This window comes from Labeo rohita, chromosome 9 (assembly GCF_022985175.1).
Source record: "Labeo rohita strain BAU-BD-2019 chromosome 9, IGBB_LRoh.1.0, whole genome shotgun sequence".
Classification (NCBI taxonomy): Eukaryota; Metazoa; Chordata; class Actinopteri; order Cypriniformes; family Cyprinidae; genus Labeo; species Labeo rohita.
In genome coordinates, this window is record NC_066877.1 from 27351484 (window position 1) to 27378596 (window position 27113).

General features: G+C 36.2%; 1 protein-coding gene across 6 annotated transcripts in view; it reads right to left on the reverse strand.

The window, feature by feature from the left end:
* The window catches only part of abca12 (ATP-binding cassette, sub-family A (ABC1), member 12), a 68225-nt gene extending 51685 nt beyond the window's left edge, over positions 1-16540 (reverse strand). The window contains exons 1-22 of one of the 6 annotated variants that reach the window (XM_051119232.1): positions 16467-16540; positions 15373-15547; positions 15052-15245; positions 14543-14661; positions 13271-13374; positions 11492-11623; positions 10767-10936; positions 9723-9853; positions 9499-9629; positions 9249-9413; positions 8947-9155; positions 8683-8813; positions 8069-8183; positions 5695-7884; positions 4889-5557; positions 4062-4736; positions 2414-3115; positions 1575-2270; positions 762-1436; positions 544-656; positions 373-440; positions 102-223 (exon numbers count right to left, since the gene is read on the reverse strand). In XM_051119232.1, coding sequence (XP_050975189.1) covers positions 102-223; positions 373-440; positions 544-656; positions 762-1436; positions 1575-2270; positions 2414-3115; positions 4062-4736; positions 4889-5557; positions 5695-7884; positions 8069-8183; positions 8683-8813; positions 8947-9155; positions 9249-9413; positions 9499-9629; positions 9723-9853; positions 10767-10936; positions 11492-11623; positions 13271-13374; positions 14543-14661; positions 15052-15245; positions 15373-15486 — 7625 coding nt within the window. In that variant the 5' untranslated portion in view covers positions 15487-15547; positions 16467-16540. Of the gene's footprint in view, positions 1-101; positions 224-372; positions 441-543; positions 657-761; positions 1437-1574; positions 2271-2413; positions 3116-3260; positions 3684-4061; positions 4737-4888; positions 5558-5694; positions 7885-8068; positions 8184-8682; positions 8814-8946; positions 9156-9248; positions 9414-9498; positions 9630-9722; positions 9854-10766; positions 10937-11491; positions 11624-13270; positions 13375-14542; positions 14662-15051; positions 15246-15372; positions 15548-16466 lie in introns of those variants that run through there. The other 5 variants (XM_051119233.1, XM_051119234.1, XM_051119235.1 and 2 more) reach the window with 5 other exon arrangements.
* Between the last annotated feature and the right edge of the window lie 10573 nt (positions 16541-27113).

The window sequence follows — 27113 nt, forward strand, 5'->3', positions numbered from 1 at the left end:
TAACAAGTACTGTATCAGAGTTCAAATCAAACCTGGTCAAAAGTTGTCAAAGAATCTGAGTGTTATGGCCATATGGACTTTCTATGACTAAGCTTACTTACTTGTCAAACGTCAGCTGGTCAGCACTCCCGGAAAGGATCTGGACCAGAACGCCTACAGATTCGGTGACAGTCTGGGAGGACTCGTTCATGAATGGTGACATAGAGCCCAGAAAGACTGTAAGCTGTGGTATCACAAAATAGGTTAAAAGTTTGATACATGTATAGATAACACATTCATATTTGTGTGTGTATTATATAACACATATCACAAGATTTGTTGGTTGTGAAGGAGCTGTCAATAACAGGCCTTTAAGAAACTAAAACAATTTACCTGTTCTGTTATTTCATTTAGGCTGCCAAGACTGAAGTTGCCAAGGTTGTGCCACATGTTTGTATATCCTGCAGAAAAATATATAGTACATACATCTATGACAACTTGATTGAATAAAAAAAGTAACTGTTTTTACAATGAATCCCAACAAACACCATACAGTAAACTTGCCTTCACTTGAGTTTAGAATATACTCTGTGACTTTAAGAATCACAGATATGATGGGCTGAGCTGTGTTGTTTGATGGCAAGGAATTCTGAAGCTCTTTCATCACATTCACAATGCTGAAAATGAAAAAGAAACACAAACTGTCATTACCTGTGTATACACAAATACGTGTACTGCATATACACTAATATTCAAAACACTGGGTTGAGTTCTATACTTACACTTCATTCCATTTTTCAGGTCCAGCAGATTTGGAGATGGTCTGCAAATATGTTAAAATGCTGTTTTCCATGGGAACCAACACCTCGGCCACCTCTGCTGGTAAAAGGCGATGAATAGCTTCCCCTAGCATCTGGACCGTCTCTTGTGTGAGGTGGTTTGCTTGCATGTAGTACATATTGGGGTTTAAGATCAGCTGAAGTGAACCATTAAAAGCACCAAGAATATGGTCAACCACATCCTGAGGCAGTGCTCCGGTTCCATTAGCCATACTCTCCAAAACCACTTTCACAGCACTGATGACGGCTTCTGTGAAGTTTTCACTTTGGACATCACCTTCATTGCCAGCCACCTGTAGAGCGTAGTTTACTCTCTGAGACACCTGCTCGGCGATGGCGAGGAAGGCTCTGTCCTCAGGGGAGAGTAGGGGGGCCATGGCTTGCAAAAGTTGGTCAAGATTCACCCCAGCTGATGCAAGATCTCCAGCACTGAAGTTCCCCTGGAAGACTGCAGTAAGTGCCATTGTCATTTGCTGGTTAATCATCCAGTCCTTCGTCAGGTTGCCTTCATTTGAGCTTAGAAGATTTTCTGTCACCTTGATTATCATTGATATGATGGGCTGAGCTGTGTTGTTTGATGGCAGGGAATTCTGAAGCTCTCTCATTACATTTGTAATGCTAAAAAAGAAAAAGAACATTAGTATAACTGTCAACTCTCTTCCAAAAATACATATAGTATATATAAAATATAATTAGAAAGCAATAGTGAAACAGAGAGAAAGAACAGTATGAAACATATATAGTCTCTACACTTACAGTTCATTCCATTTATCAAATCCAGCAGGTTGTGAGATGTTATTCAGATAGGATAAAATGCTGTTCTTTATGGGAACCAGCACCTCAGCTGCCTCTGCTGGTAAAAGGGTATGAATTGCTCCTTCTACCATCTGGATTGTCTCCTGTGTGAGGTTGCTAGCTTGGGCATAGCTCATATTGGGGTTCAGGAACAACTGAAGGGAACTGCTAAAAGCATCAAGGATATTGTTAACCACATCTTTAGGTAGAGCTCCGGTTTCATTAGAAATACTCTCCAGAACCATGCTGACTGTGGTAATGATGGCTTCTTTGAAGTTTTTACTTTGGAATCCACCATCAGTGCTAGCCACCTGTAGAGCATAGGTTAGTGTCTGAGACACCTGCTCAGCAACAGCGAGGAAGGCTCTGTCCTCAGGGGAGAGTAGGGGGGCCATGGCTTGCAAAAGATGGTCAAGATTCACCCCAGTAAGATCTACAGTGCTAGCATTACCCTGCAAGATTATAGAGCTAGCATTCCCCTGCAAGACTGCGGCAAGTGCCATTGTCAGTTGTTGGTTAATGATCCAGTCCTTGGTCAAGTTGCCTTCATTTGAGCTCAGAAGGTTTTCTGTGACTTTGATTATCATTGATATGATGGGCTGAGCTGTGCTGTTTGATGGCAGGGAATTCTGAAGCTCTCCCATCACATTCACAATGCTGAAAAACAAAAAGAACATAAGTACAACTGTCATCTCTCCTCCAAATATACATAAAGTACATATATAAAAGTATAATTAGTAAGCAAGAGTCAAACAGAGAGAAAGAACAACATTAAACAAATTGATAGTCTCTGCACTCACAGTTCTTTCCATTTATCAAATCCAGCAGGCTGGGAGATGTTATTCAGATAGGATAAAATGCTGTTCTTGATGGGAACCAGCACCTCAGCTGCCTCTGCTGGTAAAAGAGTATGAATCGCTCCCTCTACCATCTGTATAGCCTCCTGTGTGAGGTTGCTAGCTTGGGCATAGCTCATATTGGGGTTCAGGATCAGCTGTAAAGAACCGCTTATAGCACCAAGAATGTTGTTAACCACATCCTGAGGCAGAGCTCCAGTTTCATTAGAAACACTCTCCAGAAACATTTTGACTGTGCTAATGATGGCTTCTGTGAAGTTTTCACTTTGGAGGCCACCATCAGTGCTAGCTAGCTGTAGAGCGTAGGTTAGTGTCTGAGACACCTGCTCAGCGACAGCGAGGAAGGCTCTGTCCTCAGGGGATAGTAGGGGGGCTATGGCTTGAAAAAGATGGTCAAGATTCAGCCCAGCTGCTGCAAGGTCTACAGAGCTAGCATTTCCCTGCAAGATTACAGAGCTAGCATTCCCCTGCAAGATTGCGGCAAGTGCCATTGTCAGTTGTTGGTTAATGATCCAGTCCTTGGTCAAGTTGCCTTCATTTGAGCTCAGAAGGTTTTCTGTGACTTTGATTATCATTGATATGATGGGCTGAGCTGTGTTGTTTGATGGCAGGGAATTCTGAAGCTCTCTCATCACATTTGTAATGCTGAAAGAAAGAAACAGAACATCAGCACAACTTTCAACTCTCCTTCAAGTATACATACAATACAGTTATAAAAATGTAATTTGAAATTGATAGTGAAACAGAGAGAAAGAACCGTGTGCAACAAATATATAGTCTTTACACTCACAGTTCATTCCATTTATCAAATCCAGCAGGCTGGGAGATGTTATTCAGATAGGATAAAATGCTGTTCTTGATGGGAACCAGCACCTCAGCTGCCTCTGCTGGTAAAAGGGTATGAATCGCTCCCTCTACCATCTGTATAGCCTCCAGTGTGAGGTTGCTAGCTTGGGCATAGCTCATATTGGGGTTCAGGATCAGCTGTAGGGAACTGCTGATAGCACCAAGAATGTTGTTAACCACATCCTGAGGCAGAGGTCCAGTTTCATTCGAAACACTCTCCAGAAACATTTTGACTGTGCTAATGATGGCTTCTGTGAAGTTTTCATTTTGAAGGCCACCATCAGTGCTAGCCACCTGTAGAGCGTAGGTTAGTGTCTGAGAAACCTGCTCAGCAATGGTGAGGAAGGCTTTGTCCTCAGGGGAGAGAAGGGGGTCATGGCTTGCAAAAGATGGTCAAGATTCACCCCTGCTGCTGCTAGATCTACAGAACTAGCATTCCCCTGGAAGATTCTGGCAAGTGCAATTGTCAGTTGTTGGTTAATGATCCAGTCCTTGGTCAAGTTCCCTTTAGTAGAGCTCAGAAGGTTTTCTGTGACTTTGATTATCATTGATATGATGGGCTGAGCTGTGTTGTTTGATGGCAGGGAATTCTGAAGCTCTCCCATTACATTTATAATGCTGAAAAAGGAAAAGAACATCAGGACAACTGTCTTCTCTCCTCCAAATGTACATACAGTGCATATATAAAAGTGTAATTGTAAAGTAATAGTGAAACAGAGAGAAAGAACAGTATGTATAGACTTACAGTTCATTCCATTTATCAAATCCAGCAGGTTGTGAGATGTTATTCAGATAGGATAAAATGCTGTTCTTGATGGGAACCAGCACCTCAGCTGCCTCTGCTGGTAAAAGGGTATGAATTGCTCCTTCTACCATCTGGATTGTCTCCTGTGTGAGGTTGCTAGCTTGGGCATAGCTCATATTGGGGTTCAGAATCAGCTGTAGGGAACTGCTGAAAGCACCAAGAATGTTGTTAACCACATCCTGAGGCAGAGCTCCGGTTTCATTAGAAATACTCTCCAGAACCATGCTGACTGTGCTAATGATGGCTTCTGTGAAGTTTTCACTTTGGAGGCCACCATCAGTGCTAGACACCTGTAGAGCGTAGTTTAGTGTCTGAGACACCTGCTCAGCAATGGTGAGGAAGGCGTTGTCCTCAGGGGAGAGTAGGGGAGCCATGGCTTGCAAAAGATGGTCAAGATTCACTCCAGCTGCTGCAAGATCTACAACGCTAACATTCCCCTGGAAGATTCCAGCAAGTGCAGTTGTCAGTTGTTGGTTAATGATCCAGTTTGTGGTCAAGTTCCCTTTAGTTGAGCTTAGAAGGTTTTCTGTGACCTTGATTATCATTGATATGATGGGCTGAGCTGTGTTGTTTGATGGCAGGGAATTCTGAAGCTCTCTCATTACATTTGTAATGCTGAAAAAGAAAAAGAACATCAGTACAACTGTCATCTCTCCTCTAAATATACATAAGTACATATATAAAAGTATAATTAGCAAGCAAGAGTAAGCAAGAGCCAAACAGAGAGACAGAACAATATTCAACAAATTGATAGTCTTTACACTCACAGTTCATTCCATTTATCAAAACCAGCAGGTTGTGAGATGTTATTCAGATAGGATAAAATGCTGTTCTTGATGGGAGCCAGCACCTCAGCTGCCTCCGCTGGTAAAAGGGTATGAATCGCTCCCTCTACTGTGTGAATGGTCTCCTGTATAAAGGTGGTAGTTTGGACATAACTCATATTGGAGTTCAGGAACAGCTGAAGGGAACCGTTGAAAGCACTAAGAATATTGTTAACCACATCCTGAGGTAGAGCTCCAGTTTCATTAGAAATACTCTCCAGAATCACTCTGACTGTGCCAATGACTGCTTCTGTGAAGTTTTCACTTTGAAGGCCACTGCTAGACACCTGTAGAGCGTAGGTTAGTGTCTCAGACACCTGCTCAGCAATGGCGAGGAAGGCTTTGTCTTCAGGGGAGAGTAGGGGGGCAATGGCTTCCAAAAGATGGTCAAGATTCACTCCAGCTGCTGCAAGATCTACCGCGCTAACATTCCCCTGGAAGATTCCGGCAAGTGCAGTTGTCAGTTGTTGGTTAATGATCCAGTCCTTGGTCAAGTTGCCTTCTTTTGAGCTCAAAAGGTTTTCTGTGACTTTGATTATCATTGATATGATGGGCTGAGCTGTGTTGTTTGATGGTAAGGAATTCTGAAGCTCTCCCATCACATTCACAATGCTGAAAAACAAAAAGAACATAACTACAACTTTCATCTCTCCTCCAAATATACATAAAGTACATATATAAAAGTGTAATTAGTAAGCAAGAGTCAAACAGAGAGAAAGAACAATATTCATCAAATTGATAGCACTCACAGTTCATTCCAATTGTCAAATCCAGCAGGCTGGGAGATGTTATTCAGATAGGACAAAATGCTGTTTTTAATGGGAACCAACACCTGAGCTGCCTCTACTGGTAAAAGGGTATGAATCGCTCCCTCTACCATCTGGATTGTCTCCTGTGTGAGGGTGCTAGCTTGGGCATAGCTCACATTGGGGTTCAGGAACAGCTGAAGGGAACCATTGAATGCACCAAGAATATTGTTAACCACATCCTGAGATAGGGCTCTGGTTTCATTAGAAATACTCTTCAGAATCACTTTCACAGCACTGATGATGGCTTCTGTGAAGTTTTCACTTTGGACACCACCACCACTGCTAGCCACCTGTAGAGCGTAGTTTAGTGCCTGAGAGAACTGGTCAACAACAGCGAGGGACTCTCTATCTTCAAGACGGAGTAGAGGAATTATGGCTTGGAGGAGCTGTTCAAGATCTTTCCCAGGTGTTGTGATATCTGTAGAGTTGATTTGCCACTGGAAAATTCTAGCAAGTGCCATCGTCACTTGTGGGTTAGTGATCCACTCCGTTGTCAGGCTGAGGTAAGTCATGATCTGAGCTTCAATTTCAGCAGGAATACTAATGTTCATTGGAGAGCCTAAAGAATTGTAGAAAGCCTGCTGGATCTCAAGCCTTCTTTTAATCAATGCCAGTTCACCTTGCAACATGGTCATGACTGTATTGGCAACTTGTACAAGATCTTCGCCTTCCAGAGGAAGCCTCAAATGGGTCAAGTTCTGGATGTGATTCATTGCTAGCGTCACCATATCTGCTTCTGCATTCATGAGTGCAACCTCCATTTCAGCAAGGCGTTTCAGGTGATGGAGAATCTCTGCAAACATACTGCCACTGGTGGCATTTCCAAGCTTGTTTAAATACCACATTGTGATTTCTCCATACACCTTCTGTGCATACTGCCCTTGCACCATCAGTGTCGAGTTAATGGTGTGGTATGGGTACTGTTCTCTGAATACATTTTTCAAGAGGTCTTCCAAAACGTTGAGCTCATTTGTAATATCAGTGATGTTCTCGATATTCAGACCCTGAAGGTTTTGTCTGATGGCTGACAGTGTTGTTATTAGTACTTCTTCTGTCAATGCATGTGGGTCAGATCCAGAAATGGACATGTTACTTAGTTTCTGATACTCTACTGCAGCAATATTAAGCCAACCTTGAAGACTTATTTGAGCATTCTCTGCTACAGGTATTATTCCAAGTAAACCAGAAGCAGTCTGGATGAGCTGAAGGACACATTCGGCCTGTCCATTAGCAGGAGGCTTTTGGGGAGACTGTGTGGTATTCATACACTGTGGGATCTGAACAGCCATATTCAGAGTCTGCAGTATGGATGCTGACCAATTAGAATGAATTATGGAATTGACTTGCTCTAATTCAGAAATGGTGAGATTGGAGGCTTGTAGACCTTGACTGATGTTGAAAGCTGGAGATGAATAAGCCTGCTCGAGAAGATACTGAATCTTGCTGAAAATTTCCATTGAGGCACCTGCTGGCTGGGACATGTTCAATGGCATGAGCAGAGCAAGCACATCAAGCACAACATGGAGAGTCATGTTACCCCGAAGAGGTGTTATTGGGCCAGTGACATTATTTCCAGATGCAAGCATTGCACCAAGATTCTCAAAGACATTCTGGACATCAGCAACACAGTCCTGGCCAAGAGCTGAACAGATCTCCAGATCTCGAATGAGGGCATGAGTCTTATTTAGCCCTGCTTCTAACTGATACTGCTGCTCTGGAGGCAAGATGGCTCCAAGTTGGCTCAAAATTGTTTGAATAACTGCAAAACCCTCCTCTATGTTTAGCATCTGGATGGATCCATTGTTCAAGACCTGAAGGACACCCATGATGACTGGGTGCATGCTGGTCGTCTGTGAACCACCTGACAAGAAGTTCTCTATCTGCCCCAGTCCAAGAGCTGCCATGAAGTCGTTTAAGAGAGTGAATGAGAGTTGAGTGTCAAACTGCTGTGTGGACTCAATGTTGGAGAGGAGCTGAATTTCTTTATCAACTGTAGTAATGAGGTTCAGCAACAAGTTTTGTAGTGAAGTGTCACTACCAAAAAGCTGACTAGGTAGGCCGTTGGCAATGACTTGCTGCAGAAGTGCCATGTAACTGTTTTGGAGGAGAGCCACTGTCCCCTGGAGAGGTCTAAAATCAAATGAAAAAGGAATGTAAAGTGTTGTGTATGACAAAATAAACTATGCTGTATCACCAATGGGACTTTTTATGTAATTTGATTCATTTTAAATACCAGTTATGCACATAGTAGTACAGATGTTGAACACAAAATTACTTTGGTATTAATACAGTTTTCGCCGTAAATAATCACTACCTTAGGAGGCTGTCAGGTTCACTTGACGCAGCAGAGATCAAAGATTGAATCAGCGGAACAGCTGTTTCCCAGGCAAAGCCGGTTTGACAGGTGAAAGCAGATGGAATAATAGTGCCTGCAAAAAAGTGTGCACAATTCAATGCATGTTGTGTTTGAAATAAAATATTGATCGTGCAATAACTTCAGTGATTCTACTATGAATTGATAGGTTAATGAAATGTTAATGAGATGTTAATGAAAACACTTTGCCATACACTGTCAAAGTTACACACATTTCATATAAATAAAATTGACAATACTTTACAATAAGGTTTAATTTTTTCAAATTTGTTAATTCATTAGGTATCATGAACAATTATACAAATAAAGATCTATCTATCTATCTATCAATCAGCATTTATTTATTGTTCAAGATTGTTCATGTTTTTTTGTTCATGCATCTATCTATCTGCATTTATTTATTGTTCATGATTGTTCGTGTTTTTTTTTTTGTTCATGCATCTATCTATTTATCTAGCTTTACACAATTATAGATATGCAGATATATGCAATATACAATTGCAAATGCAAATATACCAATTTATCCAATATTCATAATTTATTTTTACACTCACAGTTTGGTGATGCAGTGGCATTAGGTTGGTAGGTCAAAATCCAATAAGCCATATGGAAATATGGTTCCATGGAGGGCCACAGAGTGCTGTTTTCTAGCTGAGAACCAATGTTCTCAAATGTGCCAGTAGCCCTGTTTCACCAAAAAATTATAATGCAAATAAACATATAAAATAGGTTTAGTAAGTGATAAAGGTAATTAACTAGGCAGAGCTCTGTTTCTACAGAGACTGTAATAGTTTATTGACAATTACTAGGTTTCTGACCTGGTCAACAGAATCTGGGACAATCCATCTGAAATGTTCCCTGGGATCCAAGCTGCAAAATAGTTCTCGTTAACTTCAGTTTGCAAGTTCTGGAGGGCACTGACATACTGCAGGGAGGTTGTGTATAGACTGTGCCACTCCGACATAACTGTTGAGGGTGTGACATTGTACATTACGGTTCCGTTCACGACACCAACCAACTGTTGGACCTGTGAAAACACATTTAGTTTAGGCAGTGCTATAATGGCTAATTTCCATTTTGTTGTCAAACAGTAACAAAATTTGAAATGTCCTGCCCATACCTTCTCAGTTACTGGCAAAAGTGATGACAACAATGTTTCCTCAAGACGTGTGTCATTCCCAGCGCAAACTAGAGTGCTCCACAACTGAAGTTCTATAGAGCTGTATGTTGACATCCAAGCCCAGGGAGCAGAAAGGTCTCTACAGCTAGTGTGACCCTCTAGAACCTGTATGAAAACATTACAGAACATCCAATTAGACAAATAAAGACTTTAATGAAAACTACAACACTTAACACTTTTTTTAACCTACCTTGGCCACGGTTTGCACAATAGAGTCCATGGCATGGTCAGCCCAGGCCTTAGCAAAGGTGTCATTCTGCATTAGAGAAAGTAAGGCCGCCTGAACATGCTTGGCATCTCTCAGGACCACATCAATGAATGCTGTAAAACAGATAATGATAATTCAGGTAACCAATGTGTCAAGTATTGAAAGATGTTTGCATTGCATAATTCTCTGCACATGCTGATACATACGTAGCTGTACTTCCATTGCAACTCTCGCCACCTGCATGGATGAATGACCAGCCATCATGAAAGTCTGAATGTATTCCCAGCCAGGCATGCCTTGTAGAAAATTAAATGCTGTGCTGCTTAATCCGAAGATTCTGTAGGGAAAAATGGTGAATAGGTTGGATTTTAGGTTCAAGAACTTTCTTCATGTAGCTGTGTTTTTATATAAAATCCATATTCATAGATAAGGTAGTGGACTAATACTTTGACAAATGTGACCACAAAACCAGTCATAAGTTGCATGGGTATATTTGTAGCAATAGCCAACAATACACTGTATAGGTCAAAATTATCAATATTTCTTTTATTCTAAAAAATATTAGGATATTAAGTAAAAATCATGTTCCATGAAAATATTTTGTAAATATACTACTGTAAATACATCAAAACGCAATTTTTGTGTAAGTAACATGCATTGCTAAGAACTTAATTTGGACAATTTTAAAGGCAGTTTTCTGAATATTTAGATTTTTTTGCACGCTCAGATTAAAGATTTCCAAATAGTTGTATCTCAGCCAAATATTGTCCTATCCTAACAAACCATCAATGGAAAGTTTATTTATTCAGCTTTCAGGTGAAAAATTTACCTTTATGACTGGTATTGTGGTCACAAATTATTTTGTTAAACCACGTTACATGCAGTTGCACAGTATTGGTGAAAACATGGTGCATCTGTATAGATTAAGTCACTTAAAAACGAAACAAAAAAAAAAATAAAAAATTTCAAGCACACATTCATCTGTCACATGGTATAACCAAACCAGACTTGGCAGATGCCACCACAGACAGGTTGCACTCTTTCTCAAAAACCGCAACCAAAACGTTACAAGACAATAGAAAGTACAGCCCACACACTGCAGTAATTATGGGTTAGATACTGTGTTGTGTCATAACTTGATGTGAAATTGAAGAAAAACTGTATTTGTTACAGAAAACAGACCAGTTTCACATTTAATTACTGCATCTAATTCCATCTAAACATATGCAAAGTAGTCTGGGTTGACATACAATTGTTCCCCTAGGCTCTGTGGCTGAGCGTCACTGCTGCGCTGGGACCTGGTGTGTTTGAGAAGTGCATCTAGACTCGATGGAGAGACAAGGCCCAGGAAGCTGGTGAACATGTCTTTTGTGAAGGCCAAGTCTGCTGAGGCAGAGGTCTGACTCCAAGTCAACAGCACCTGTAAGGATGAGACATGAAAATGTTACTGGTATGGATGTTTATAGTATTAAAACATGTAATGCAGTGTAAAAGACACATGCAAGTGGGTTTTTTACAAATATAGTATGTAATATTTGTATGCAATAGTCAATGTGACAGTCCAACTAATTGCTTTGCACCGTATATGTCACATGCTGCATGACTTTTCAATGTAAAATCATAGTGATAGGATATTATTTTGGAGTTCCCTCTGTGGTGAGGGAAATATCTAACTGGTGTTCCCTGAGGACTGCAGCATATACATGCTTTTTATGCAGTCAGTCTCGGCACCGCTAGCGTGCTGTTTTGTGTTTAGACTGAGCTGGTTTCCTAGGTAACATGCACAGCTGATGTTTGTGTTTTCCCACAAGACAGCAGGTAAGGAGGAGGAACCACAAATGAGAGTTTCTCACCCTCTCAACTACAACACAAGTTAGTAAAGTTCAAAGAGGAAGTGCAACTTAATATGGCTTATTTCTAAAAATAGAAAGCAGTATTAGTAGATACCTATGATAGAGACCTATGAGAAATTTACCTGTTCAACAACTTTCTTTGTATTTATTCCTTGAAATATCTGGCCCGCTTCCCAACTCCAACAATAGGAAGCAGTGATGTTTTGGTCACACAAAAAGGTACGAAAGTCTTCTTCGCTGAACAGCACTTGAATCTGAAAAGGTCAAAGTATGTGTAAGATTTTGTAAGAACAGTAAGATTTGTCATGTTTTTTAAAGAAGTCTCTTCTGCTCACCAAGCCTGCATTTATTTGATCCAGAATTTGATCCAAACAAAAGCAGTAACATTGCAAAATATGTTTACTATTTAAAATAACTGCTTTTTATTTAAATATATTTTAAAATGTAAGTTATTCCTGGAATCAAGGCTAAATTTTCAGCATCATTACTCCAGTCTTCAGTGTCACATGATCCTTCAGAAATCATTCTAATATGCTGATTTATTTTTTGTTCAAGAAAAAATAAATATTATTTAATTTATATTTAAAACAATTAATTACATTTATTTCAGGATTCTTTGATAAATAGAAAGATCCAAAGATCAGCATTTATCTGAAATAAAAACGTTTTGTAACATTTTACACTATACCATTCAAAAGCTTTGAGTCAGTATAATTTTTTTAATAGAAGTTAATACTTTTATTTTGCAAGGATGCTTTAAATTGATTAAAAAGTGATGTTAAAGACATAATGTTACAAAAGACTTTTATTTCAGATAAATGCTGTTCTTCTGAACTTTCTTTTTATCAAAGAAACCTGAAAAAATACTCTGCTGTTTTCAGCATTAATAATAATACATGTTTTTTGAGCAACAAATCAGAATATTAGAATGATTTCTGAAATTCTGAATTTCTGATCATGTGACTGGAGTAATGATGCTAAAAATGCAGCTTTGAAATCACAGCAATAAATTACGTTTTAAAACATTCAAATAGAAAACAGTTACTTTAAATAGTAAAAATATTTCAACATTTTACTGTTTTGCTGTACTTTGAATCAAATAAATACAGGCTTCATAAGCAGAAGAGACTTCTTAAAAAAAAAAAAAAAAAAAAAAACATATAAAATGTTACTGTTCAAAAACTTTTGACCTAGCCTACGTAAGCAACATTACGACATTATACATCAATCCCCATGTTAAACATTTGGCAAAATATCTTATATACAGTATTATATTATATACTGTGCATCAAGGTGTCATTTTGTCAATTTATGCAATTCATCCATATCTAAATTTTAAGAATAAATACTAAAAAGTCAAACAACAACTAAATGTAGCAACATGCTATAACCAAACTCTACTGAAATCAACTATAATACGAAATGAATAAAGAAGAAACACTAAATACAGCTACATGCAAACAATATTTGTATTTTGCATAATTTCCAATCATTTTGTATTTCTAAATGTTTGCCAAAGTGTGAAACATTGTGTACATTTGTAAAAGTTAAATTGTAATTAAATAAATGCTAAGAAGTTAGCTTCAGCAAGACAAAAAAGTAATTTTAGTTTAAAAAGTTATTTTTGGTTTAAAATGTTATTTGTTATTTCCAGCACAGAATACTAATAAATACATAACATAACATGGTAGTGAATGTGACACGTTCATGACAATTCTCTTTTGATGCATGCCTATACACTCTTGGATGTAATTCATGAACAAATTAAACATCACAGTATGAAAAAAAAACATTTAAAAGAAATGTACTTTCTTAAACTCTACCCAGCTTTCAGCCCGATGCACACAGTTGAACAAATACTCTGAAAAAGGACCTGTGCTGAGCAACCATGAGAGGCATACCTTATCGAGGGGAATGTGGATTTGATTGATAAGGTCCTTCATGTCTGAGTTGAGCTGAGCAATGCTGCTTTGGTTCATGACATCACTCAGTTTCAAATACAAATCTGTTGAAAACAAGAGAAAAATGTGACTGTCCTTTTGACCAACACGTGACAGCTCTTGCGTGAGTATGCAGGCAGACGGCATTCTAAAGCACTTGAAGGTTGCATGTCAATCCACATTTTGGAAAATATGCTGGTCAAAACACTGTTTCTGTGGCAGTAGCATGACAAATGGATTTGTAAAAAATGACTGTTTTCAGACTGGTTTCATGAACCCTCCCCCTGCCTCCCAGCAGTCAAACAACCAGATAGCCCTACCCTAAATACAGTTTCAAACTACCCATGAATGGACATAGTATGCACATCTGTGCATATTAAACAGGGATTTAACAATAAAAAATGACACCTTTCAGTTTTAAGTACTCAAATAATAAAAATCCACTTAGCTTTCTTCAATGAAAACAGACTGTAATTGTGATGTGATAATAATTTTTCACCCTGCCAAGCAGGATGTTCTCCTTTTCATAAGACAGGGTGTGGTGCGCATATGGCGCGTAATCAAGACTGGTTTTAACAATAGATTCATTGGTTTCTAAATCCCCAAATAATCAACATCTCCCCTAAGATAGTAAGCAACCTGGCAGGAAGCAACCTGAGGTTATGAACTTTATTAAAGGGCAGAATGGAAGTAACCATACAACATTCAAGCCAGCAATGTTCTGTTCTGTTCAACCTCGCCTGTTTATCCTTCTCTATTGGAAAAAAAAACTACATAAATTAAAATTTCACCTAACAAAGTCTACATGTCCAGATGAAAAAAAATAGCATGAACCACTTTTATGAACCAAAAAAAACCACTTTATGATACTTTAAGGGTGACTTTTCTGTCCTTTTGTTTACATGTGTATTCTTCAAAACAGATCTGGAATAAATACGGGTTTGGAACAACATGAGGGCCATCAACAATGTTTCCCTGGCTGAAACTTTCCAGACCTATGATTTTCTTAAACCAAGGTATCTACTGATCTCTAAATACTGGGCATTTCTTTGTAGCAGGCTGACTGATCGCCAAAAAAATCCTGAGCAGCCTGCGAGTGCCGATGCAAAAAATATGTGTAACTACTTTTAGCTTAAATTAATAGGCATTGTCTTGTAATTAAGGATTAAATAGGTTGCCACACAAATACCATGCAGCTCATAAAACATGTCCAGCAAGTCATCTTTAACATACCTCTGCCTTTCCAAGCACTCATGTAGTTGAGAAAGCCAATGCCTTTAGTGATGACTGGGTTTGTGGCAGCAGTAGAGATGTTGGCCTGAGGGAAAGTCCTCTGGAGAAATGTCAAAGCACTAAATGCAAAAAGGAGAGGCTGAGATTTGAAAACAGTCAACAAACAAACATTGCAAGCACGCAAGCCACACATAATGGAAATGTGTAGTGTTGTGGATATACACATCATACTGAATTTGGAAAACCAAACTGGGCAGCCACATACTAATGTGATTTTAATATTAAAAACAATTGCGCAGCTTAGTATTTTTATGAAAATCATGATGCAGTTTTTGTTTTAGGATTATTTGATTAATGGAAAGTTCAAAAGATCAGCGTTTATTTGAAAAAGACATCTTTTGTGGCATTGTAAATCACATTTGATCAATTGGATGCATTCTATCTGAATAAAAGAATTTGTTTAAAAAACAAGTGTGACCCCAAACATCTGAATGACACTATACACTCACTTCTGAAGATTTTCCAGTTCCTCTGCTCCAGCATTTAACATCTCTTCATCTGTGGGCTTCAGGAAGAGATCAGGCAGGCCGAGTAGGAAGTCCCACACTGACGTCTCCTGTTGAAGGCTATCTAGGACCACCACAGAGCCTCCAATCGATTCTATTACTTCTGTCGGGTTACTGATCAGCAGTTCTGTCAGCACCTGGCAACCCACACAAGTATACAGATGAACATGAAAGTGATGTCTAATGGTTCATTTTATTGGAGAGTCGTGGGTATAATGTGACTAGACTGAAAGATTATGAACAGTGTGGGAAGTCTGACCCCACCTGGTTCAGGGTAAGTAAAGATGCTTCCAGAACAGTGTCGTTGGAGCTGCAGAAGTTTATCAAGCCTTTTGTAAAGATATCCTGTGTGCTGGCTGACATGTTGATGGCAGTCATGGAGAAGCTGCATAAGGATTTTTTTCAGGACGCTCACAGACTCCCAAACGGACTCCATGGTCTACAAGAAAGAACGAAAAGAAATCAATTAAGCAAGTGGACACTGAAGAATGCTGATATTTTGAAGAATATTGATAACCAAACAGTTGCTGGTTGCAAAAAAACTGCAAAAAGGCTGGTTTAGTTTAGCTTTATTTTGAGGCTTTTAGATTTTGAATACCACAACAAACATTAGTTGTACTATTACTACTGTTACTGTTAAAAGAAAAAAAAAAAAGTATATATTTTGTATTGATTATAAAACTTAAATTATTTTGAAAATAATTAAATGAAATTAAATTGATTTTTAATTAAATTAATTTTTTAATTAAAATTTTTTTTATGAAATTAAATTAATTTAAATGAAATTAAATGAAATTATTGTTTTTTTCATATTTATTATTGGCATTTTTGCGTTTATTTTTATATTTTGTATATTCTGTATTGATTATAAAACTTAAATTATTTTAAAAAACATATTTTAAAATTTTAATTAATTTTCAAATGAAATGAAATGAAATGAAATGAAATTATTGTTTTAAGATTTTTTTTTGGCATTTTTGCCTTTATTGTGACAGGAGACAAGAGAGGATGGGATTTGGAAAGTACTATAGTTGTACTATTACTATTAAAAAAACATATATGATGACATTTTGTATAAATTATATAAAACTTAATTTATTAAAACAAATATTTAAAAATAAATAAATTAATTAAATTAAATTAAATTAAATTAAATTAATTATTGTTTTAAGAGGACAGAATTGAGAAAGTACTATAGCTGTACTATTACTATAAAAAAAACATATATGATGATATTTTGTATTGTATTGATTAAATTAAATTAATTTTTAAATGAAATGAAATGAAATTTTAATTAATTTAAGTTATACACAAATAACATGGATATATCAAGAATACGGAAAACACTTTTCACTAACCTGATTAACCAGTACAGAGTTGTTAAAAGTTTGCACGACTGAAGTCACATTGGGAATGTTTTGAAGACTGGAATCTTTAAAAAAAAAAAAATTAAATAAAAAAATTTTTAAAAAAAGTTAAAAACAGAAACAGATTCATTAGCAGTTCTTTAACAATGAGTGGCACTGTATTAAACAACTGAAGAAAATGTACATACTGAGCATCCTATCCCATAGCTCTAGGAGCTCTGGATTTGATGTATCCCTTTTCAGGATTGAGTGAACCAGTCCTCCCTTCTGTAGATGGGCCAGTGAAGGTAATCCATGAAGCAGTGCTGGTAAACTGAAATATAAATATATATATATATAGAGAGAGAGGACCATGGGTACTATAGTTTTGTTACTAAAATTATAGCATATGGTTATATTCTATCAAAATGGTTAGATAACAGAGTACACATCATCGACATGTAATGTATGCATGATGTAAATGCAAACATTTTCATACGCCTACAAAAACAGGATAGACAGACTATATAAAGGCACAAGTCAGAATGAAAGATGAAGCATCATTTAATGATAACTAGGTAAAGGATTACACAAACACGTTCTGTTAATTTACACCCTCCTACACAGTATGAGCTGGCAGTAACATTGTTAAGAGCTCACAAAAAATCGAATTAATAAAAGTAAATAGAAAAGAAAAAAGGAATGTCGTCCTGGGAGTTTCTGCCACCCCCTTTTATATATATATATATATATATATATATATATATATATAACTTTTGTAAGAAAGTGACAATAATTTTCTTTAACTTTAATACTTAATTCTTACATTTAATACAAACCTAGTTTAATTTAGTTCATTTACATGTTAGTAACAAAATAAAGAAAAATTAAAACAAAATATGTCATATCTAAAATATGACATATTGTCACACCCCTGTGGACTGTTTTCTTTGGTTTTCCCCATGTATGCCCTTATTTGGTCTTTCCTGTTCCATCTTCAATTATTACGTCACTGTTTAATCGTTCTCACCTGTCTCCCTCTGATTAGTCTGTGTATTTAAGTTTGGTTGAGTTCCCCGTTTGGTTGTCATTTCTTGTATTGTCATTCAGTAGTCATTTAAAGTCTTTTTCATTGTGTATGCGTGTGGATTCCCTGCTGTTCCTGTTCGTTCCTGTTTCAAGTGTGGATTATTTAAATAAATGTACATTCCTGATCTCCTCGTTCCTACTCCTCATTCCCCGTACACAACGTCGTGACACATATAGTCTATAGTCTATAGTTTTTTTTTGGAAGCGAGGGAACTCAACACTAACCTAAATGTATGGAAAAGAGCAATTGGGTTTCACAGGGAAGAAAGCATTTTTTTGTCTATAATTATGGAATTAAAAAAAGATAAAAAAGTAGTTATGTTTTCAGTATTTTTTGTGTTAAAGTGCCATAGCAAGTAAAAAATTCCATTTCACCAAGCGACAATGACCTAACAAAGGTTTTGACGACAAAAGGTTTGACTGTTGACTCAACCTGGACATGATACACACAGCAGCAAAAGAACTATTGGACAAACAGGTTTAGTAAACTTTCCTCCATAAAACAGCAAAAGGATTTTTGCTGATCAACTGACCATATAAGAGAATTCTTTGTTTTATCAATACTGACTAAGGCAAAGGGGACAGCAATACCACAGGAACCGGTGTTTTGCCACAAGGTCCATTATCATCTCATCAGTGACGCATCGACACACAGGTGTGGCCATTGTCATTTTAAACAGAGAAATCTTTTTCAGACATCTACAGCACGTGGTATTAAAGTGCTAGGTCCTAAATATCACCATTTACGTACACATCTGATCATCATAACATACACAATATTAAAGTCAAAACAAAAACAGACCTCCCTCAGGTTTTCTGAGAATATGGTGCTACATGAAACAACTTTTGGAAATTACCTGTGTGATTCAGCATCCCTGCGGTGACGACGACTTGTGTACAAGTATGATTTGGACTGTCCGTTTGTTAGGTAGGATTTGCTGTTGCATGTACTGTCGGTGCTACACATGAGTGTCTGCAGGAAAGGGAAGAACCCGGTGCTCGGAAGGTTTCTAGGTGCCACATAGCCTGAAAAGAAACAGTGCAGAGTTAAACTTTGTGGCTGAGAGGTGTTTCATAGGTATAGTTGAAGGTTATGTAGAATGTAAGCTATAGATCAGTTTGTTTCTTCAGGGAACAGATTTGGAGAAATTTAGCACCAATGGATCCTCTGCAGTGAATGGGTGCCATCAGAATGAGAGTTCAAACAGCTGATAAAACCATCACAACAATCCACAAGTAATCCACATGATTAAAATATCTTCATAGAACATGATCTTTACTTAATATCCTAATGATTTTTGGCATAAAAGAAAAATTTATAATAATTTTGACCCATAAAATGTATTTTCAGCTATTGCTACAACTAACCCATGCTATTTAAGACTGATTTTGTGGTCCTGGGTCACATATTTCTCTCGTGGTTCAGCAGACAAAAACATTTTTTTCACTCTACAATGCAATATTATTAATAGGAGGACTGGTATTTTAGCCAGAAACAATAGTTTGAAGTTCAAACATGCAGATTTTCTCTTCACAAGATGTTAATTGATGGGCTGGAGTCGTGTGGATGACTTATAGAATAATTGTGATGTTGTTATCAGCTGTTTAAACTCTCATTCTGACGGCACCCATTCACTGCAGAGGATCTATTGGTGAGTGAGTTAAGTTTCTCCAAATCTGTTTCATTCCCCTTTGAACAAGATGAGTCATGTGAACTATCAGCGACTGCCAATAAATTACTCGTCAACCACTGAACATCAAAAGGAAATTAAAAAGTGTAAAAGTATTAAACATATAAAAACCCTATAATAAAACTTAAGCTTTCACTGTAATAGCTACTGCAGTGTCACTTTCAAGAATTTTAGGCCTGTAAATCCTGCATCAATACGGTCTTCCAAGTATTCTGTAGTTTACAGAACCAAACAAGATCATAAGCACTGACACCTCAAGGTAACTGCACCTTATCGCAACATCTGAAGGACATTTTGTGAATCAGAAGCTTTTCTTTGAAGTCCTTCAAGCATAACGTCCTTTATTACCTAGGGTACACTACGATGAGTATGGCCAATCAATATAACTAGTTTATTACAGAAGGATATAAATGTGATAAACAAGACTTTCTGAAAGTTCTAATAATACTTGTGATCGTATGCTTCAAAGGGTTAATTATCAAATGTTATTTTATTTGTCTTTTGGAATCAGCATTCATATCCACCTGGAACGTTGGATATTTCAAAGTGCTTTCCTTCATTTTGACAGATAACAAAAATTGTATTTGTCAACTTTAAAAACGTCCCAGTAAATACTACTAAAAAGGATTCGCAAAAGTGACACCCGTAAATTTAAAAAGCAGTAGACTCGTTCAGAAAATCCCATATGATTTTGCCTTGAAGTAAACTTCATATTGAAATCTCAGATATCTGATTGACCACTATGGTCTCTAGGCAAATCTGAGCAGATTTTGTTCCACTGTTTGTCCTCTGAATTAATACTGTAGATGCTTTTTCTCAGGAGAAATATCTAAGAATCAGATCAGCTATTGTCTATGTTTGTTCTACACCTGATCACATTGCTGTCTGGGAGAAAACAATCAAGATCATCTTGGGCTGATTTTTCTCTTCCTGGAGAGGGAGAGTGTTTGATTTACCTGTCTGGTTTTATGGTATAGGACTTTCAATGCCAACATACCATGTTTGACTTCATCAGTTCATAGAACCAAACACAATGCTTTGGGTCAAAAGGTATATGACTATAGACTAAGAGTGAATACTTGAAAGGTTTCATACTGTGGAATTATTGACCTTATGCAATGTTTGTCCAGCAAATAGTGGTTGAATGAACCAAAACCATAGACAAACTATAGAGAAAGATATAAAATGAGCATTACATAAGCTACTTGGGGTGTGACGAGTATAGAAATAATTTGCAAGATCCTGAAAGTATCATTAACACAAGGAAATACTGACCAGGACTTTTATTAAGTTGGTTATTAATCCATTAAAGTTTATGTAAGTACACACATCACCAGTCAAAAGTTTTTGAACAGTAAGATTTTTTAGTGTTTTTAAATAAGTCTCTTCTGCTCACCAAGCCTGCATTTATTTGATCCAAAGTACAGCAAAAAAACACATATTTTGAAATATTTTTACTATTTAAAATAGCTGCTTTCTGTTTAAATATATTTTAAAATGTAATTTATTACTCTGATTTAAAAGCTGAATGTTTAGCATCATTACTCCAGTCACATGATCCTTCAGAAATAATTCTAATATTCTGTTTTGCTGCTGGAAAAAACAGCTGAGTAGATTTTTCAGGTTTATTTGATGAATAGAAAGTTTAGAAGAACCGAATTTATCTGAAATAGAAATGTTTTGTAACATTATAAATGTCTTTATCAAAACTTTTCATCAATTTAAAGCATCCTTGCTAAATAAAAGTATTACTTTCTATAATTTCTTTCTCAAAAAAAAAAAAAACTATACTGACTCAAAGCTTTTGAATGGTATAGTGTATAATGTTACAAAAGCTTTTTATTTCAGATAAATGCTGATCTTTAGATCTTTATATTCATCAAAGAATCCTGAAAAAAAGTTTTTAAATGTTGATAATAATAATAATAATAATAAATGTTTCTTGAACAGCAAATCAGCATATTAGAATGATTTCTGAAGGATCATGTGACACTGAAGACTGGTGTAATGATGCTAAATAAATTACATTTTAAAATATATTCAAATAGAAAACAGTTATTTAAAATAGCAAAAATATTTCAGAATTTTACAGTTTGTGCTGTACTTCGGATCAAATAAATACAGGCTTGGTGAGCAGAAGAGAGTTCTTTAAAAACATTAAAAATCTTACTGTTCAAAAACTTTTGACTGGTAGTGTATATATATATATATATATATATATATATATATATATATGGGAAAGCTACTTTTTAAACGTTATCTGAACCATCTGAAACTAGTAAGTATTAAGCCAAAGTTCTGAGAATGTTCCTTGTTAGCTGGGAAGCTTTAGCACTTGTTTTCACACATTATCAAATGAGTTTCGAGTTTCTATGGATGGATATACAATTAGACAAACAGTGAGTCTGCCTGTACAGATCGGTGGAAGGCATAGGGGAGCTACTTATGGGAAAGACCAGGCCTAACAACCCAGTCCTCAAGAGAGAAATGTAAAATAACAGAAAACTCCCAAAGCACAGCCAGCTTAAGAAGAAAGATCACATAAAGCTCACAGAATATGTATTTTTACCAGATAATCTGATTATATTTGAAGAAAACTGAAGGCAAGTGGATAATGTAGAACATTAACCAAGAATAATGTAGATTGGGAGACTAGCAACTGGGCATCCATTTTGTACTTCAGAACTAAAATATTAATCTAGAACATTCCCAAGCACAACATGGTGGACAACGTCAAATGTTCACAAGAGATCTATGGCATCAACCTGCTTAAGATCTGCACCATGTTCAAATGTTTAAATAAAACCAGGAAAATGAAGTAAGATATATCCTCAAGCCATGAATCCAACCAACAAAAATGTTACTGTTCCTTGCAGATGCGCTTCACATGGAAGTTACAGCACACTAAGTGCAATGACAGTCCCAATGGGATAACCTGAGAATAAGTGTTTTGCTCAAGGGCATAATAGTAATATAAAACAGCTTCTGACTCAGCTTCTCAGTATTGAACCAGCAACCCTCATGTTGATACCATCTCTAATCAATGCGGAATGCCTTCATTCACTGTCACGCTACTGATATCTCAACAAACTCAGCTACTTAGATTTATCTAAATATAGGATGACATTTGGTACATACATGTGTCTTTGAGTTTTGGAGGAAACTGTGAACGTGTGATCGCCAAGATGATGAAGATCACAAGTGGCCAGACAATGAGTGCCAGTGACCAGGTCTGAAAAAAAGCAAAAAACAAATGTCAGATTTTACTGTTGGTTATGTACATGGTTATTAACCTCAGCATAAATCACATCAAAACCAACTTTGCTCTCTGTATGTTTTTTATGTAAAACCGTCTGAACATATCATAAGATATGTATACTAGGAGAATACCATACTAAATAAGGTTTTAAAGACACTCCAGAGAATATTAAAGCGATAAAGCACAGCTAAACTTAATGGTAAAGCAAAGATAAAGAGTTTAGAAATAATGCCCTGTAGTGATAATTTTATTACAGCAATAGTGCAACCAAATCAGCTAACCACATGTGTGCAGTATTTGCTTTTACATTTAAACACTTAGTATGAAAAAATATGTTATTCCAGAGTTTGTATGGTTATATTTAGGCCAGAAACCTGAACCCACAGAGTTACACAGAATCAGTGCTAACATTATCATTTGAATCAGGTAATCAGGTTTTTGTTGTTGTTCTTCAAGTATACAAGTACTGGTGCAAGTACTGGTTTACTCACTGGCTGCCGGATGACACCCAGGCCATTTTTCCAGAGAAGTAGTTTTAGCTGTTTTAAGAAGGAGGCCATCAGAGGAGAAGTGCTGATAGAAATGAAAGACAAGAGTAAAATTCAGGTTAAAAAAATAAAAAATAAATCAGACAAGACTCGGATTTATTAGGCAAAATTACTGGAGCATAAAACTATTATTATATTATATTATATTATATTATATTATATTATATTATATTATATTATATTATATTATGTTATATTATATTATATTATACACAACGACATTTATCATTCTGAAAATGTTTTAATTGAAATCTTCATTCTAAACGTTTATTGCTTCTCACTGCGCATATCTTACACGCACTGTCAATTGAGCAAGTCAACAACATGTAAGTATGCATTCTTGCAAATATAATTATTTATGATAGTCTGTTTCAGTCACTTTTAGTGACTTTAGCATTTTAGTCAAATTAGGACAGCAGGCTTTAACAGTAGGTAGAGTAGGGCACACATTATGATAATTAATCATTGTACTATTAAAAGCTAACCTTGCATATCATGATTAGAATATTTGTATATATCATGGTTACTGAATATTTGTTAATAGAATAATGGCAGCTTTATAGCACAGTCATTAGGTTAGTGTTACCCTTCTGACGGTCATTTATGGCCAGTAGCTGGTTCCAGCTAATCTACAAAAACACTTTAAAGCATTGTATGATATATATATTTTTATTGCACAAACAAATTCTAGCTTTATATATTAGCTTTATATATTTTATTATGATGTAATTCGCCATGTATATAAAGTAAATTCACTTTAATATTAATAATAATATTAATAATTAATTTAATAAAATAAAAAACTCAAATTATATACAGTATATACACAAAAATAATAATAATACATAAAAATCATAAAAAGGCTGATGTTTTAAAGTTGGTTCCTCACCACTTGTCTAAATGCGCTTTTTTGTCTAAAACTGTTAAAAAGTTTTTCCTGTATAAATTGCCTTTTTACGTCATATACACCTATTTCATTATTGACATAACTGAATCTCGTTCACTTTATTATCGCATCTACAAAAGTAATAAATATGCGGACCTTAGAAATTCTAAACTTATTATACTACTAAAAGAACATAAATAGATTAAGTTTATTTACCTTGTTTAGTCTGGATTGGAATTAGTGTATTGTTATTTGGTCCGATGCGTTTGATATAATGAAGACATTTTGCCAGGTTATTCCTAGCAAGAAGCTCTTTCCATGTGATATTCCACCAACTGACGAAAAACTAATAACAAAAACAACTAAAATCAAGTATGTACTGTGTATAAAGCGCAGGAGAATTTTTTTTTCTTTCGTGAGGTGTTCGCTCCGCTCTCAGTGATATCCAGTAGCTATACACTTGTCTCTGTTCTGTGTCCTCATTGACTGCACAGGTGAGAGGCGGGTATTTCACACACAGGTTGCCCGACCGGTTTGAGGATCCCGTGCGTCTCCACTATCTGTGAGCGAGCAATTATTATTGTTGCTCATATTTGATAGATATGCCTATCCTTACGAAAATTAACCATGATTTTACTAAAAATGAAACCAAAAAACCACGGTTACTATAGTTAAATCATAATAACCACAAATGAACCATGGTTTTGATACACTAACCATAGTTTAACCAGGGTAATTGTAGTTATACAAACGTTAAACGAGCCCACACCAAAAAAAACTACTGTTACACTTTTAGTACAATAGAACCATTGGTATTTTTCATTATTTAAGTTGCTCATATTTGAGTAGTTATATGCCACTATCCACCTTTTTTCTTAAAATTAAACTGTGGTGTTCATTTCCGATTTTACTAAAAATGAAACCAAAAAATATAATGTTAATCCTGCGCACATGTTTATATTTAGTCATACTGAAAAAGTTTACATTCAGTCGACCTTTTTAAAACATTTCTATAACCGGAATACAAATGAACCATGGTTTTGATACACTAACCATAGTTTAACCAGGGTAATTGTAAATGCCACTGAACTGAATGAAACTCCAATACTTTGCTGATTGCTGTTGCTGAAAATGATCAATTATTCTTATGTTTTGGGCTGTACTAATCGGTCGGACAGATAAAAAATATTTGGAGTACTATACACTGCCAAAAGTTATAACCAGGGCTCTCAAGTTTTAAAAAAAGTTTGGATTGATATTATATCTGGGCCCCTCGGCCCCATGCAATTCTCTCCAATTTTTGCTAGAAGTTACATTTTATCTATTGTTCATAATTGACCAGCACAAAATAGAAACTATAACAACTGGTAAGTTTGATTAAAGTCAAATTCATAAAAAATAAAATAAAATAAAATGTCTTGTATATTTCAAAAATTCAAATGTATCAAAAGAAATTTGGCCCCAAATGTGCCAATCAACAGCAGTGCTCAAAGTACATACTGTAGGCCTACACATACAGTATTGCAGAACTTGCCCTGAGCATGTCAAGCTGTGTGTGAGAGAGAGAGATAAAGTACATATTTCAGCTTATGAATGGCATGTTGTATTGCAAGTGTTTGTTGCACATATTGATGCCTTGATGACAGTGGTAGGGGCTCAAATTTACTTAGTAACTAGTTACATATAATGGAATTACATAATTTAATTACAAAAAAAAATAAAAAATTGTAACTAATCGGTTACAGTTGCTGAGACACAATGTATAGTTAAATTAGTTACTTATGAAAATTACAAAGGGGTTACAAAGGGAAAAGTAATAAATTTGGATAAATTTGTCTGTTTGTATCAGATCTACCAATTATCTAGTCCTTTCCTTGCCTTGTCCCGTGTGCGCGTCCATGTTGCCGAGTGACGAACGTGACTGAAGCGGGATCAAGTAATTTACCCGAAAACAAAAAATTCTAGTTTCTGATATTGACTGGTAGGTGGCACTGAACTGTCAAGACAGCTATGAACTCCCCCTGCAAGCCTGTGCCCCGTCAATTAACATTATATAGCGGGACAAGTTATCCCTTACCTTTTAGTGTGAGAAATACAAGGTGTGCCGTGAGAACGTGTGAACTGGTTGAAATGCGTGTGTCTCACGGTGAATGCGTGAGACTTGAGAGCCCTGGTTATAACAAATCAAGGAGAAGAGTGCAAAAAACTGTCTGAGGAACAAAAGGCGCTTGTGGTTGGCCAAAATGAATCAGGATTTCCAGGGCATGAATCTTGACAACATCTGTGTTTGTTTTCATCATTTTCGGTCAGTTAGTTGAAATATTAGGCTAATATCTTAATAAATACTGCTTGTTTCTTTACCACCTATTAACTTTAATTTGTCAAAATATTGCACCCTTTCCTGCTTACTAAGGCCTTCTATGATTTAGCAGCTTCCTAGCGTTTTTATCTGTGGTTTAGACAGCATAAATTAGCAGAACAACCTATTCTGTGTTTTTTTTTTATTTTTTATTTTCTATCTTTTTTCATTGTAGCAACGTTTTGGCATATCTAGTCGTTAAAACGTAGAAGTATGCCTATGGGCGAAACTTCTGGTTCATTAGCCACTATAGGGAAATAATGAGCAGCGTTGGGAAGGTTACTTTGGAAATGTAATAGGTTACAGATTACAAGTTACTTGATTTAAAATGTAATAAGTAGTGTAACTTCAATTACTTTATTAAAGTAATGTAACGTATTACTTTTAATTACTTTTTTATTACTTTTCTAAATTTCTAATATTTTCAACTGTTAATGATTTTGAAACATTTAAACCAGGCCGAGTTAACCTTACAGTAGCGTTCAACACTGATCACAGACTTTCAAAATCCTTCATCACTTGAATTAAGATTATAATAAGTAAGGGATAATATACATTTTTATTTTGCGATAACAACTGGCTGAATGTACATTATCCCACTTATTACACAGCTGCTTGATACATTATTTAGATGTTTCGTGTCAAAATTATTAGACACAAAACACTGATCTGAGTTGAAATATTTGAACGCAAAACTTCCATGAAGAAATCAGTTGCTAGCAAACGGCAAGTTCAAACTAGACATTTTAGGGATACAGTGCAGTCATACCAGTTTTCTTACACAACACTTCACCGCATAAATAATTAAGTAGTAGTACTAGTTTGTT